The sequence below is a fragment of the Octodon degus genome, unplaced genomic scaffold, assembly GCF_000260255.1.
Source record: "Octodon degus isolate 3935 unplaced genomic scaffold, OctDeg1.0 scaffold00135, whole genome shotgun sequence".
Classification (NCBI taxonomy): Eukaryota; Metazoa; Chordata; class Mammalia; order Rodentia; family Octodontidae; genus Octodon; species Octodon degus.
The window spans coordinates 3,161,642-3,178,009 of NW_004524711.1; the positions used below are offsets into that span (position 1 = coordinate 3,161,642).

The 16,368-nt window shown below is 37.7% G+C and overlaps 1 protein-coding gene across 1 annotated transcript in view; it reads right to left on the minus strand.

Annotated features, from left to right (window-relative positions):
* Vwde (von Willebrand factor D and EGF domains) overlaps positions 1 to 15,764 on the minus strand; it is a 56,289-nt gene extending 40,525 nt beyond the window's left edge. Inside the window, exons 1-8 of the mRNA XM_023701407.1 lie at positions 15,533 to 15,764; positions 12,355 to 12,420; positions 10,198 to 10,445; positions 8,793 to 8,882; positions 6,834 to 6,978; positions 3,580 to 3,797; positions 3,275 to 3,348; positions 634 to 904 (exon numbers count right to left, since the gene is read on the minus strand). Coding sequence (XP_023557175.1) covers positions 634 to 904; positions 3,275 to 3,348; positions 3,580 to 3,797; positions 6,834 to 6,978; positions 8,793 to 8,882; positions 10,198 to 10,445; positions 12,355 to 12,420; positions 15,533 to 15,764 — 1,344 coding nt within the window. The remainder of the gene's footprint in view (positions 1 to 633; positions 905 to 3,274; positions 3,349 to 3,579; positions 3,798 to 6,833; positions 6,979 to 8,792; positions 8,883 to 10,197; positions 10,446 to 12,354; positions 12,421 to 15,532) is intronic.
* Between the last annotated feature and the right edge of the window lie 604 nt (positions 15,765 to 16,368).

Sequence of the window (16,368 nt, forward strand, 5' to 3'; positions counted from 1 at the left end):
CCCAGTCTTGGTCCCTGACTCAGTGCACCTGGGTTCACCCTCATACCCAGTCTTGGTCCCTGACTCAGTGCACCTGGGGTCCGGAGAGGCACGTGGTGCCAGGTATCAAACCGTAGCTCCTGTGTGTGCCTAAGCAGGCACTTAGTCTGGTGAGCTTTCTCACCAAACCCTCATATTATTTTTTTAAAAACATTAATATTTATAAATCTTGGGTAGTTTTTGTCATTTTTTTTTCTCCAACTACTTATCTACTTAACAACCAGTTTCCGAGGTAGCAACTATTCCCTACAAGGTTAGTTAAGTATCCCCGAATATTTAATTTTAATTTCCTGTCCTATGTGTCTGTTGTACTTGTTCTTAGACACCATCAAGAATATTTATATGGGCAATCAACAAAGTTGTCATATTAAATGTTAAGTAATGCAATTTAGGTTTCATAGCTTTACCTGTATTGTGCCTACCTATGTGTGGTAGGTGAAAAACAAACTAATGTCATAAATTGTCTAAATGTTATTTTCTTGAAAAGACTAACATTGAAAAACAGCAGCTCCTAGTCTAACGTTGATGAATAAAAGTATACCCAAAATGACAAAAATAAAAAAAATATTTTTAAAGTGAAAGAATCGTACATACTGTCACTTTTCTTCCCAAGTAAGCTTCACTTATCTTGATATTGCTGGCTGCGTCTTGGCTCTTCACAGATAAATATGGTTGAGACGCATGTGGCTGACCATGGCACATATCAAAAGTGACGAGAACACCTTCTTCTCTGGCAACAAACCCACAGTTGCACGACACAGGATAGTAAAGGCTTCCGCAGTTCCACTGGCGTGCATGGATCTCAAAGTCCCGTGATGTGCTCTTATAAAGCACAAACGTCCCAGTCTTGAAATTATCATATATCCTATCATTAATAAAAGTCAATTACAGGGCTGGTGAGATGGCTCAGTGGTCTAAAGCACCTACTTAGAACAAGCTTAGCAAAGCAAAGGGACCGCGGTTCAATCCCCCAGCACCATATGCCAGCCAGCCCCGCCCCCAGGTGGGCTGAGCTGGCCACACACACACACACACAAATAAATAAAATTAAAAAAAAAAAAGTCAATTGCATCAAGCGGGTACAAAACATCACAGCAGCATTAGCCACGATCTGTATTAAATACATGCAGAGGCATTCAGTATATTTTGACACTCGAGAAATCTAGATTGCCAGAGGGGAAATAGATTGCATGAAGCAGAGTCAAAGAGACATGGAGGAAATTAAACTCAATCACAAGCTTGCAAAACCATTTAAGTGAGTGTGAAGACAGAGTTTCAGTTCTTGAAGATGCTGGTGCAGCTAGTGAAAAGGTAGCTTGCCAGAGGGTTGGAGTCCTGGGCAGCTATTTGTAGGCACTCAATGAAACAAAGGGGTAATAAGCATCTCAGTCCCTCCCGCTCCTCTCCCCACCCTTCACTCCCACCTGGACACACACCCTGCAGAGGGAGGCCTGCTGAATGTGGTGCACATGGCCATCCCTTCTTCTTCCTCCAGTACTTGCCCAGCTGTCGCCCTCAATTGCTGGCTGTCTGTACCCATTTTGCTTGTTTCTTTATTATTATTTTGCTTTGGTTGGTACTGGGGAACAAGCCTGGAGCCTTTGCACTGAGCCACATCCTTCAGTTATTTATTTATCTATCTTGAGACAAGGTCTTATTAAGTTGTGAAATTACTCAGACAGGGCCAGAACTTCTTCAAACAACCAGAACAGTAGTATTATAATTGTGTGCCTGACTCTGTTTGTTTGTTTGTTTGTTTGTTTGTTTGTTTGTTGAGACAGGGTCTTGCTTCATAGTCTTGCTAGCCCTGAGCTCACTATGCAGCTCAGCTTGGCCTCAAATTCATGGCCAACCTCCTGCCTCCGCCCCACAAGGGCTGGGACTGCAGGCGTGCACCACCATTCCTGGCTCAATTCTGTTTTAATGGAAACTACAAACCCTACTTCTAGCCTTTTCCCACTCTGGATTAACTCTTCTTCATAGCATGTATCTATCTCTGACACTCTAGATAGGTTATGTATTGCTGCTGTTTATATCTCTCTTCACTTATTCAAAGGCCAGTTCCACAGGAGCAGGGAGAGTTCATCTATTTTGCTCACTGCCATAGACCCAGCATTTAAAACATGGCAAATACATTACGTTGAATTAGGCTGCATTAAATGTATCAACCTTGTGCTGCTTGAAGGATTTCTGGACAAAATGTTCTTGGTTTGTTTGTCTGGTTGTTTGTTTGGGACAGAGTCAGAGTGTGTAGTTTAGGGTGGCCTTGAGCTCCCGGCAACCCTCGGGCCTCTGCATCTCAAGTGCTGGGATTTCAGGCCCTCACCACCATGCCCAGTGCCCACCAATGCTTGTAAGCCTTCAGTTATAATCATGTACAACTCTCAATTCTTGCTCAATTCTATGGAGTGTCATTTTTATTGGAGGGTTTTTTTTATTGTGTTCACCTACACTGAATAATTTTACTGAAAATCATCACATTACAGTAAAACATATCTTGCATCCTGACTGAAATTTTCACTCAAAATGAAGTGTCATTTTCTTTTAGGATAACTAAGTATGAAGACTGCCCCTACAACGCCATCACTGAGTTCAACGCTTACAACACAGACATTACTAGCAGGATTATTTAAATAATTTTTGGACATTTTTGCCAACTATCCTTTAATTCCTGAGGCAACTATCTAGACACTCATGATGGTTATAATAGCTTTTCCCTTGAATATTCATCATGGATTAGGAGTAATTTGTTTTTAACATAATCTAACATGTTAGTTCAATCATTTTGGTTAAACTTTAAAGATTATTTTATTATATAGAAATGTAACACATTTTTATAGCAAATAATTTAATCATTTTCAAATAATGAACAATGACCAAGTAAAAATATGCTTTTTTTTTTTTTTTTGGTGGTACCAGGGATTAAAGGACCTTGCACTTGCCAGGCAAGCATTTATTCCACTGAGCCATCTCCTCAGCTCCCCAAAATACATATTTTCAAAATAATCTTTATTTCTATGAATCCAGGCTCACAACTACTACACAGTTTTACTAACAAGTAGATCTACAGCAAAAACATATATATAAACAGACTAGTGCCTTAAAACAAGCCAGGGACAGCAACGCATGCTGCTCTTTCTAATTTATCATGACTCGAGCTAAGAAATAATAAAATAGGCTGTTTAGAACAAAATATCAATAGACACAAAATATAACTACTAAAAGAAAAACTTACCTGCCATCCAAGGTTATTATATGTGGGTCAGTAAATGAATAACAGTAAGCAGCTGGGACATCTTTAACTCTGATCTTAAAAATAAAAATACTTTGGTAAATACAACCATTAATTATTATTTAGGAGCAATAAGTAGGTCAGCAATTGCAATGAATTCTTGTTTAGATCATTGCTTTGCAAACTGAATCATTTAAAAGCTAAGATAATTTATCAAATACTTTTAGATGAAAACTGATGATACGAATGATAAAATAGAAATATCTGTTAAGGATTAAATTATAAAAGTAATTTTCTGCTTTGTCCACCTGGACGCTGTCTGGGATGTAGTTGTTCCACAGGAAATTCTTGTTAACTATGGGTTCAACTGTGATGTTCGTAACTCTGTCGCCGTCAGGAAAAAGATCTGACACAGCAGTGTAGGTCACAAAAGCATAGCTACAAGTTCCATTGTCACAGGACGACATCTGGAGGAGGTCCACGTGGCAAGAGGAGAGCGCCAAGTTTAAGCCTACGTGTTCTTTACCTATTTGAATGAAAATATAAGTTCAAAATTTTCCCAAGAGTATAGGCCCTAAGCATAACATGTGCTAGCTTCAGTAACATCAAACAATGAACTAAAAAGTTAGTCTTAAATTCTTTCTTAAAATATATAGGTTTCAATTTTGTTCAAATTAAAATGAAGCTATACTTTATATGCAGACACCCACATTACTATTTTTAATAAAGTTAAAAATCCATATGAACCTAGATAAAATTCAAAAGCAATAAATAACACAAAATGGTGATAGAGATGGAAAATGCTAAACCTCTGATTTGATCAGTACATATTGCACGCATGTATTGAAGTATAACACTGTACTCTACAAAGATATACAAGTGTTGTGTATTAAGATATTTAAAGAATTTTAACAAGACAAAAAATTAATAAATAAAAGTTATCCTTGTTTCCGTAAAAATTAAGAATTCACAACATCAAGGAAAATAATTTGGTTTTTTTTCAGATAGTAATTGACTTTTTAGAATACGTGTTCCTCCTCCATCCACTCTTGACTCCTAGCAATGTATTTAATTATTTATATGGGTCCCATCATCTCAAAAATTAAAAATAATGAATAAGGCAACCCTCAAACCAGTAGTGCACCACCTTCTTCCACTTTCCAAATGCCCCAACACCTTCTAAATCTTGAGATGCTACCTCAGTTATGGAGCAAAGATTAAGAAATGAATTTAGAAAAGAAAAGGTGACACAAAATGAAGGAACTCTAGCAACTTGTACAGCTAAACAAAAAGAGCAGATTTCTCAAAGGAACTAGGCATAAAGGATGTATACGTTTTTGTGTATTTTTATATGCTTCCAGTAACTACAAAGTCCTTCTGAGAATCAAGGAGGGAGAAAGAAATTAAAACCTTTCTATCTTCTTTTGTTCCATGCAGATTTTAAGGTACAAAATTATAATGATCTGCTGTGGGTGCGTCAAATTAGATTCAAAATTCCTTAAAAAATGTTTTCAGTTACCCACTTTTTCTGGGTAGAAAGACACTCTTCTCTCACACACATGAAAGTGAATGGGAACATTCAAAGTCTTAGCCTTCTCCCTAAGGTGAATGTGGACAATTTCTGGCTTAGAAATAGCCCATGACAACATTTCTTGAGTTCATGCTATGAGGTCCAAGCGTTACTCCTTTTAAGCCTTTTTTAAAGCAGCATATTCTCTGCAGAAATACACTGAGACTCCAGTGTTTTCTCCAGAAAAGCAAAGATTTAACAGAAATACATTCCAAGGAGATAAAGTGAGGGATATCCAGAATGAAATCAAGATTATTTTCTGTAAGTAAAAAGAGAACCATTTTTAACTGACAAAGAATAAGGACACACAAGCTCCTAAATTATAAGGAATATATTCAGGCTCTCTCTATGGACATAATTGCCCTAATGAACAAACTCAGAACATGATGCAAATATTTTAAAGTATATGTGAAACTGAAAGAAATCACTGCCTGATATAATTTTGGAATACAGCAATAATATTATCTTCCTATCCTCCCTATAAATTATAAGGTTTTTATGATATGGTTTTCAGAGAAATCTTGAAGTATGATTTTTGTCAGCCTGTGATAGCATATAAAGTCGTATTTCTGAGCTAATTAAAAGTAACATGCTGCTTATGGTGCTTCTGCAATGTGGGTAACTGGGGGGGGATCTAGCCCACTGAATTGCCAGCTCTCTTAGTGTGACCTCCCTAACTTCCCCTTTAATTTCCTGTTCATCTTTTGTCTTGGATACACAGTTCCCATGAACTGTATGTGGTCTTTCTATTCTTTTATTTCTTTTCTAAAATTTAAAAAATACTTTACCTATTTACTTGATACTAGGTCTCTCTAAGCAGCGTGGACTGGTAGTGATCCTCCTCTCTCAACCTCCCCAGCACTGGGATTACAGATGTGCACCACCACATCATGTTTCCAGGGCTGGCACTGCCTGCCCAGGGTTCCAGGGCCATCGCAGCACGCAGTACTGGGGATCGAACCAGGGTCCTTGCACTTGCTAGACAGCTCTTAGACCATCAAACTATCTCCCCACCTCACTATTCTTTTATGTCTCAGAATTTAATTAGGTATAGCATGAACCTAACTGGCTTTTGGTGTAATTACTAAATAAATGTGTTCTAGAGTGAATGGTCTAGAGTGACACATGAGCAGAATTTTAATCTCTCATACAGTCTACATTAATCTACATACCAAGTAACACCTGTGGCTTGCTTTCAGCGCAGGCTTAAGAAGGGACAGAACTCAAGCAACCCCAGCTCTGCTATACCTGGCTTGTCCTTTTATACTGAGAGGATTGTTGTACTTTCAGTACAGTTGCAAAGTAAGGGAGATACGGTCTTGCATCATAGCTCTATAAAGACAGTAATTTAATCAGAAAAAGCTTAAGACAGAAGATCTCAAATGCAGGCATACATCAGGGAAAGAAGCATGAAGACAGTGATATAAGATCCATGTTTCACAAGCCTGAACATTAAGCAAAATTTATCAAACCTTCATTGAGGATGATTTGGAAAAAACCTTCAAGAGCATTGTGGCCCTTTCAGGAAAAAACAAAGCAATGAGAAGAATAAGTAGGAGGATAAAGAGAAGGAAAATGAAAAACAGGTGGAAAAGGAAAAAGAGGAGGGAGAATAGAAACATGGTCATGAACAGGAGGTTGTTTGCTTTCAAAAAAAAATCATGCTTTGAGTTCAGGAAGAATAAATATGAATTGCCTCTTGACAGGCATCGCTTTTGCTGCAGCATCTCCAGCATGGTCTAGCTGGGGGAGGCGGCAAAGCGCACCCCTGTAACCCCAGCACTCAGGAGGCTGAGGCACGAGGCCAGCCAGCCTGCGCTGCATGACAAGACCCTGTCTCAAAACAAACAAAAAATACGATCAAGTTCTAAGTGCATGTAAACACACAGTATCACTTATTTTATGAGTATACTCCAAGAACATTTTCTAGGGGAAAAATCATTAGTTATCACTCAAAACCTAATAACAAAATTAAATGAACTAATGAGTTACCTTGATCGACAGTTTTCAGTTTTAATGAGATTTTGCACTCTTGGTCAAATTCCCTAAACTCAGAGCAAACAATAGGAACTGTGCTCTCTATCCTCAGCTGGTACTCCTTCCCGTCTTCTGCTATAGTGTCCAGCTCGGGATGTAACTGATGTAAGAAAACGTGAGAGCAGTTAGGTTAAAATAGAATTCATTTCTGACATATAACTGTGAAGGCACATTTTCTCAGCAGCTCATCTTTGCTGCTAGTAACTTCATTTTTTAATTAAATGAAACCAACTAACACAAAACCACGTAAATATATAAGCAACATGCAGAGAAGTACAGGGAGTCACTACACAGCTCTGGATTTAGACTCAGTTTGGTCCCCCAGAACATTGTGGGTGAGGTGCAGCCTGCCTTACGGACTCCAGTTCTGTGGTGTGGAAGCCACTGGAAAATGGCGAGGACAGATTTCTGTATTCTTCTACTTGTGAGCTACTGTGTGCCAACAACCAATGGAAATGTCTGGTTATTTTGGCAGATTTATACGCCTCACCTTCATTAGAAATTTGCTTGTTTTAGTAGATAAGTTCAAGTATTGTTGCCACTTGTGAAATCTCAACCCCCAACTTATTTCAGAATCTTTGCTGTCCGCAGTTAGAACAACTAGGTATCGCTTAGGCCTGTCACTACTCCAGTTCACCAGTCATGTTGTTTTGGAAGCAGGGATTTTTTTTTAATGCACTGTGCTAGCAAGTTTTGACTAGCTCTTCGAACAGATGTTTCTTAGTACTGGCTGTTCTCTCTGTTAGCTTAATTAGAAAACAGTTTTTAGGGGCAGATCGCTGGCCCTTTATGCTGTCTGCTGAGTGGTGGGCAGTGTAGATCACAGGGTCCCTATGTCTCCGAGTTCTGAGTTCTGCTTCGCCTTAACTGCAGGTGTGTTGTTCTGATAACGTAGTCTATTCGTCCTTTCCTGATCCCTGCTGTGCATTCATGGGCTTTAAATAAGTTTGATCGTGGCCCTGAGGCTTGTCCTCATAATCTGTCAATATCCCCTTCTTGTCTTTGAACTAAGACTGAGTCCAAGTCAAAATGCAGTCCTGTGAGTAAAATAGATACACCGTGCTTGCCTGCTTTCAGCTCTTGGTATTGCCAATTGTCACACGCCTTCCGTCACTTCTGATCCCATCACCTCTGCTCACCTGTTAAAATAGCTTATTGGCTCTTAGGCCCCAATGCTACAGTGCAATTCCCAAGGCGCTGCCAGGCTCCGAGGCAGTTTTACTTTCATCAGATCTCTATTTGCTGACCTGGTACTGCTCATCAAAAGCATACAGTAACTAATCATTGATATGCTAACTTTTAGTTATATGATAGAATGAATTATGAGAATAGAGCCTTTGCATTTTCCCGATCTTTTGCCATTTTGTAGGAAAAAAAGTACTCCCTTTATGATGGTTTGAATTCTCATTTTTTAAAATTTTATTGATGATGCAAAAGTAATACATATTTAGTAGAAGCTACACTTTGAATTTGAATCTTTTCCTAGGCCATTAGATACTCAACCCTGATGCTGGGCAGGACAAGGGTACCACAGCTCCCAGAGTCTGCGATCACAAGAAGAAATGACCCATATTCTACAGTGTGCTAAGTTGCTAAGCTACTGTAGTGCTAAGGAGGTTGGGTGCATTGAGGGCATTTGTGGCTGATGCTATTTTCAAATTTTTGATGACTTTACTGGAAAATAACTTTATCATAAAGCAAAGCGCATCTGTATACCCTAACTTGAGTTCATCAACAGGAGTTCTCAAGTTTTGTTGTGCATTAGAAGTATTAGGATTGTCCTTCAAAAATACAGAACCTTGAGTTCCAACTTTGTGATTCAGTTTGTGAAAACTCCACGTGCGTTATGGACAGATCACAGTGTGGCAGACAAATGCAGAGGATTGTTTCCGGCTCCTCCCCACGGGCACATACCTTAATGCCTGCAAAAAATTCTCTGCTTTCTCTGGCTAGACTTTGTACATGCGGTCTCTCCAAGAAAAAGACAGAAGCACTGCAGAGTATCTACGAATACAGTTAACAAACAGTTACCAATGAAGTTATGGACAAAGATATATAAATTATTGTCTTTAAATTCTTAATTTAATTGGTAGATACTGTACAAGAGATAAAATAACTAAGTACTTTAGATACCTGAAATTTTACAAGAATTCCATTCTTATAAAATATCACTTATTTGATCTTTCATGTAATTAAGATATAGTGGGTTATGTAATATGTATTTCAAAGTAAATGAAAATGATATTATCATTGAAGAAAGTAAAATGCTATTTTCCAAACATAAAGATTTCATTTTATTTTTTTTTAAGATTTCAGTTGTCTTTATTTTTTTTCTTTTCAAAGTTTTATTGATAAACATATAGCAATGAGACAGTTTCAAATCAAATCGAAAGTACAGTTTCAACAAATAATACACTGCATATATTCTTCTTAGTGGTTAACTGCTGTACAAGATGCGGACTTGTGATCCTACTTACAAACACCATTAGAAGAAATCATTCTATTCATTAAGAGAATGCAACTATATATCTATCCCAACCACTTTGAATACACAGATACAAAATGGACATTCATAGTTATATCCCAATTTCTTTAAGTTCTGTTGTTGAATATTATAGATGTGTAAACTCAACAAAATATTCTAAAAGAGTCCAGTAGCCCATAATAGCATTGGGTCTTCTGTTTAACTGGCAATGTCAGAAATTATTGACCTGAGTCCCCCACAGCTCAACATAACAGCATGGCTTTATTTCCTATATTTCGTCATCATACTTTTCTACTGGATGGTTAAGACCAAGGTAAAGCAGGACCTATGCAACAAGAGTTGTAGCTTTTTGGTCTGAGAAGGTCAGTGAAATGCCCTCAGGATTTATCCTGAGATCCTGTACCTCAGATTGTAGAACCTTTATCAGTGCAGCCATGTGGATGAGTCACGGCCAATGCTTGGCCAATGTGCTCTCTGTGAAAGCCTGAGAGAGTGTCTTCTCCCCATGTGACTCTCCTTAGGCACACTCTCCGTCATCGATCACTTTCCTCTTTGGCCCCAAAAGATCTCATTTTAAAACCCCAAAAAAGACATAGTTACAAAGATTCATCAATAATATAATAATCAGCAAATTTCTCAAAAGAAATGTTCATATAGAGACTGTATTAGTGGCTCATCTAATTACTACTAGAATTAGTACAATTACCTTGGAGCAAAAAATTGAAAAGTCATTAATGCTTTATCTTTGAGGACAAAATTCTTTCTATACAAAATTCCTGTATAGAAAACAATATATCCATGAAAATAAAAGATAATCCATTTTTTTTAACATACCCTGTCTCCAAGTCTGAGATTTATGCCATCAAGTTCTAAAAGAGAGAATGCTTGAAGTGTGGTCTCTTGTTTCAGCTCTTCTTTGATTTCTTGAGCAGAAAGCCTAAACCAAGCTACAAGAAATCCCACCGAGCCGTTGGTCGGGGAAACATCAAAAGCACACCTGCAGAACAGTCTGGCCTCAATCACGTCCACCGAAACCTCTGGCCTTCCGGGAGGGGGAGGGGGCAGAGTGGCCAGCGGTTGACCTGGTGGGAGAAAACGCATAATTCATAAATGAAGACCATAAAGAACGAAGACTGGCTCCTGGAAAAGGCATACAAAAGTCATAACTCTGGTATTTATTTAAGGAAAAATGAAATATGTTCAGAAAAAAATGATTATTTTCCAGCCTTCAACAAGTTAGCACTGCAAAAACGATTATTTTCTAGCAGTCAGCCCTCAACACATCCGTGTTGGAGCCATCTGAACGTTTTGCTTGCACAGAGAGCTTGCTTCATCAAGCTTATGCTGATGTGAGCTGCCTGCCTCTGAAGAAATCTGCTTGCTTGTTGGGGAAAAAGTAATTTACCTTTTTTTAAGCAATGATCTTTCCTAAAGACTGAAGAAAGAACATTCAGATTTTGCACATGCTTATTTCTTGTTCTAAAGAAAAAAGGCACTACCATGTAAAATCAAATGGCTCTTTTATAATTTACTCTTACTACTTAACTTTAGCCAAGAAGAGCTATTCATTCTGGAAATGATTAATGAAATGACCTGTCAAGTGTAAAAACAGTAATGTTATTTTTTTTTTTCATTTTTCTGAGACTAAACAAAACAAAAATCTTTGGAAACCTTTCAGAATCCCAGATTTTACTTTGCAAATGCTCAGAGTTTCAAAAATGTATAAATTACATCATGTGAGTTTCTAAAAGAGATTAGTTTCCATTTCTACCTATTCAGAAAAGTACAAATTGAAAAGAGAAAAAATTTAAATACAGCTGAAGTCTTTGATGATTTATTTTTGTTTGGTACAAATGCAATCTTCTTACAAAACAAAATGGAATTGTACTGCACAATCTACTTTCTTAGGCTACCTTAATGGACCTGCAACGTGGCAGAGGGTTCACCAATGACATCGTAAGACTTTTTGCTCAGCGCTTAGTCATTGTTTATCTATCAGAAGTACTGAACCAGCAGTCCTGTATATTTGAGGTTTTCTTTTTTCACATTATTGGAAAATGTTTTTATAAATATTGTGGTAGTAAATTTCCTTGAGTAGCTCTCTAAAATGGTTTTTGGAAGTAGGTACAAATACATACAGATTTTTCAGAATGTTGCGATAAATTACCAAATTTTGTCATTAAAAAATCCCTTCAATATTCCATTTTTCATTAATTCTCTATACTTTGACTAACTGCAGGAAATACTTCATTTTTTAAAATTTTACTTTTATTTTATTGTTTTGTTTTTGTTGTATTTGGAAGGGGGACTTTATTTTCGATACCTTAATAGTTAATTAGAGTGGGGTCTTCTTTAACTTGAACTTTTCTTCTACATTTGAAAAGTATCTCTTCTTTGTTAAAATTTCCTTAGCTTTCTCAAAGTCAGCTTGATCAAAACCTCTGCTCACATTCCCAGTAAATTCTTTCAGTTTAGCTCTGAGTGGGTTCAATCTCTTATGGCAGCTTCGTTCTCAGCTTCTGTGAGTCTCTCATTAATTCCTATTATTTCCATGAGGACCTGACTGTCCACTTCATGATCTGGCCCTTCAGAAGTGTCTGTTCCACAGAGCTTCAGGAGATCCTGTCCCCTGTTCAGGAGGGCCAGAGGCGTCCTGCAGGTGCCATCACTGTGTCTGATCAAGGTCCTCCTCAGTCTGCGACATCTGGGTGGGAGATCTGGGTGAACAAGGTGCTGCAGCTGCTGGTGCCTGTGCAGGAGCTCTGAGGCCTGGTTGCTCCCTGACGGCCCAGCCTGGCCCAGCCTGCGCTCCCTGCCCTCACGCGGGCCAGCTCCTGCATCTCTCAGGGGTAGCGGGTCTAGTAGCAGTATAATTCAGCATGTAAAGCCACAGAATATAAACCACTAGTTTATAAATATACACATCACTTTTTTTAAAAAAAAATCACTCATTTGTAAATGCATTATTTAAAAAGAAAATGTTATACTTACCAATACAGTCACTTCCAATTTCTGTTTCCCCAGGGCCACATTTGTGTAATTTTGTATCAGAAATAACTGTGAAAGGTTAAGGTTTTAAAATTTATTAACTGAGCATGAAGATATAACCATGCATGTATACAAAGTAAAATTCCTTTTAAAAGTACGCCTTAATATCGTACAAAGACTTTCTTAGTTGTACATTCTGATATTGGTGTTTTGTAATGATTTTCTTAAAGAATAGAGCTTACATTTGAAAATAGTCATAGCTTTAATATACTGTGTGTTAAATTTGAATCTGCATTATTAAATAAAGCAATGCACTTTACAATATCAAAGCTATAGGAACTCACGTGGAGAGCAGAAATCTACATGGTACGATCACTTTGAAACACAATTTGGAAATTTCATAGACAAATATACTCATCGGAAAGAAGCCATGCTTTCCGATAGTTACTGAAAAGAGTTGAAAACTGCACACCAAAACTCGAACATGCATATTTATAGCACCTTCATTCACAATTAGAGATACTGTCTAATTAATGTTCTTGGAGGTAACCATTTTGGTTTGGTATCTTAGAAATATTTCCTGAATCTGTGATATTTATATTTTTAGCTTTATAAAAGTTTCATATTTTAGTTTTTGTAGGTGAGTTATAAACTTTATATTTTTCATGATAAATGTTGGCCTAGGAATTTTATATTTTAGCTTTTATATCTTGGTACGTAATTATTTTGCTAGGATTTGGGGAGTTTGTCTTTTGTATTTTGATTAAAGGTATGGGCTGAAGTTGCCTTTTGCACATGGATAGTGTTGACAATATTATTCTGCACTACTGTGCTGAAACTCCGTCAGCTACGTGCACGTGAATCTATTCCTGGGCTGTATTTTCTTATTGATCGATCTGCTTCTCTTGAAGCAAACACGTAATCTATGTGACAAGCCTGTGCACTATTGCAGATTGGGAACTTTGTCCTTCTAACTAGTCTCTGTTATGAAGTAAAATAGATAATAAAGCCTTATTTTCTTAGAGATTTTTGACTAATATTTTTACATCAAATTTAGAAGCCATTTGAAAACATTACAAAAATGGAGTTGGGATGTTTGGCCTCGTTCTTATGAAAAAATAATTCATTAAAAACTTCCTAAAGTATTAAAATTGCTACTTTCCATTGACAATGGGAAGAAATACTTAACCATGGAGAAAACTTAAGTTCTTTACACTGACATTAAGAGGTAAGACTTTCAAGAAATAAAAGTGCTTGAAATGTCAAATAAATTCCTTTTTCTAACAGTATTGGACTGGGGAGATAGCTCAATAGAATAAGTGCTTGCTTGACAAGCACAGGGCCCTGGTACCACAAAAAAAAAAAAAAAAAGAATTCTAACAATACTGGTTCAAATTTTGTAGCCATGAAAAGCACAATTGTTTTTTCAGATTGATATTTATTATATGCAATTAGGTTATTAAAATTCAAAACAACTGGGGGTATTAGGAATTGAACTCGGAGCCTCACACAAGCACTCTACCTTGAGTTCTGCCCCAGTTCTAATGTTTCATTTCAATTTCTCTAAGACTTGAATAACTACTGCATTTGTTTTGCTGTATCTGTATTTTGTGCTTGGTTAGCTTGGAAAATCTAAGGGCTTCATGAAAATGTTTTAAGTGTTACTGTTGCAATAATTAATGCTTGCTGAATTAAATTCGTCTTACTTGATACCAGTGATCTACAACAGTATGTTCCAGGATTTGAGTCTTCTATATAGATTTAGAGCTTTATTATTGTCTTAACATTTCAAGCCAAATGTGAAAAAGAAAAACAATCCGAATAAGCAAACAAATAATGCCGTGATATAGTTTCTGCTGTGAGTCTCCCACATTCAATGAGTTGAACTATTTCTACCAATACACTGCTGTCAAACACATTTTTAAAATGTATTTATTACAGGGTCTCACTACACAGATCAGACTCGTAGTGATCCTCCTGTTTTCAGCCTCCCAAGCACTGGGATTGCAGGTTAGTGCCACCACACCCTAACCTGCAATCCCAGTGCCCATTTCTCAGCGTGCCCCGAGAGTGGGGCTGTCACAGCACACCAGGGATCGAACACCAGTCACTACATCTGCCTAAGCAGGCACTTTAATCCACTGAGCTATCTGGCTGGCCCAGCATAGTGTTTTTTTTGACAATACTAGATCATAGCACCCTCACGCGGAGGGCTGACTGACTGCTTTCAAAAGGTTCCTGGTCATAGCTTGGTATAGTTTGGATCTTTTCCTCTATGTATCTAATGCATTTGGAACCATGGATACTTATTTTATTCTCTGATAGTAGGGATTTATATATACTTGCTTATTTCATTGAGGCTTATATCCAGTTTCTATTTTATTGCTTTGTTTACTTTTGTTATTTTGACACAGGGTCTTGCTGTGTAGCCCAGGCTGGCCTAAGACTTGCAGAGATCTTCCTGCCTCAGCCTCCTGAGTGCTTGGATTCAGGCAAGTGACATTACAATTGGCCAATTTATTTTTATGTATTTTTCTGAGATATTCCACTAGAAAATAAATTCCAGGTGGTCAGAGCTCTCATTTGTCTTGTTCTGACAGTGGGCCCAAAGCCTGAAATATTTCATAGTACAGGAAATACATTTACTTCACTCATTGCAATGAGTGAAAGATCAAATCATATAGAAGCCAAACTTTTATAATTCTTTCTTACTATTTTTGATCCTTTAATGAAAGAAAGATTGTGAGCAAGCCAAAGAATTTTTAATGCAATTGTAGTACACAGTGGAAAAATGGCAAAAACTCTCTTATATCAGCACATATTTTTGAGCACTTTGAGAATGTGGAGGCTGGGTATAAAAGTGGATACCTGTAATCCCAGCACTAAGGAGGCTGAAGCAGGAGAATAGCTGCAAATTTGAGGTCAGCCAGGGAAAATAGTAAATTCAAGGCCATTGTGACCTATACAGTGAGACACCCCCTCCTCCACACCCCCAAAAAAAGAATCCCAAACAAACACGGGCAATTTAAACAGGTGCTCTGACTTCAGCTGAGCAAGAACAGCAGATCGGTGTCCTGCTGAGATTCTCAGTAGCCCAGCAAAACCTACGCTGAGAGTAGCACGACAATCACACGCGGAGTTCCAGCAGCAGCAGCTCACGCGCGTCGCCCGCGCTCCTTACCTTCAGCACAGTAGCCCATACATCCCTGAGTGGGTTGTAGAAAGTACACAAAAAAATCCCCACAGTTTCTTACAGACACTGGGATTTGAAAGAGACAACAGTCCTTCCTCGGGCTAAACAGAGACTGCCACGTGGCGCAAGCTGTCAGGTGCTCGGTCTGCCCAGGAGGAGGCAGCGCTTCGGTGTCGCTGAGCGCCAGCCAGACAGGGGCCTGGGTTCCACAGTGGTTCATCTTTTGCACCCAAGGAAACAAAAGTTGAAAATCTCATTTATTTTCATACCAATAAATCAACTTTGCATTTTCTTTAAAACGATCTTTAAAATACAAACTTACTAATGATTATAAAGATCTATTAGCTTGTACTTGTACCGTGGAAAAATAGCAAACTGAAAGTATGTTAAACTTAAAGGTAGATGCCTCATAATTAATACAATGTTACTCAATGTTTCATTGTATTTGTTATATTTTTATTATAAACTAGAGAGATTTGATATCTGGTAAGTAACTAAAAAGGTGATTTATTCTAAAGCAAGATAAGCCGAACATATCTCTCATGCAGCATGAAGACAAACTGATTTCAAAAGGTTCCTGGTCATAGTTTGGTATAGTTTGGAATTTATGGCAACATTTCTGGAAATAATACTTTTAAGAAATTAATGAATAGTTTGTGATGTACCAATAAAAAAGTAAATGCAAAAATTTCAAAATAAAGTGATGAAACCATCATTTAACAATTTGGAAAACATCAAGGAGATTATGGGGCCAAAGAGGAAAGTGATCGATGATGTAGAGTGTGCCTAAGGAGAGTCACATGGAGAGAAAACATTCTCTCAGG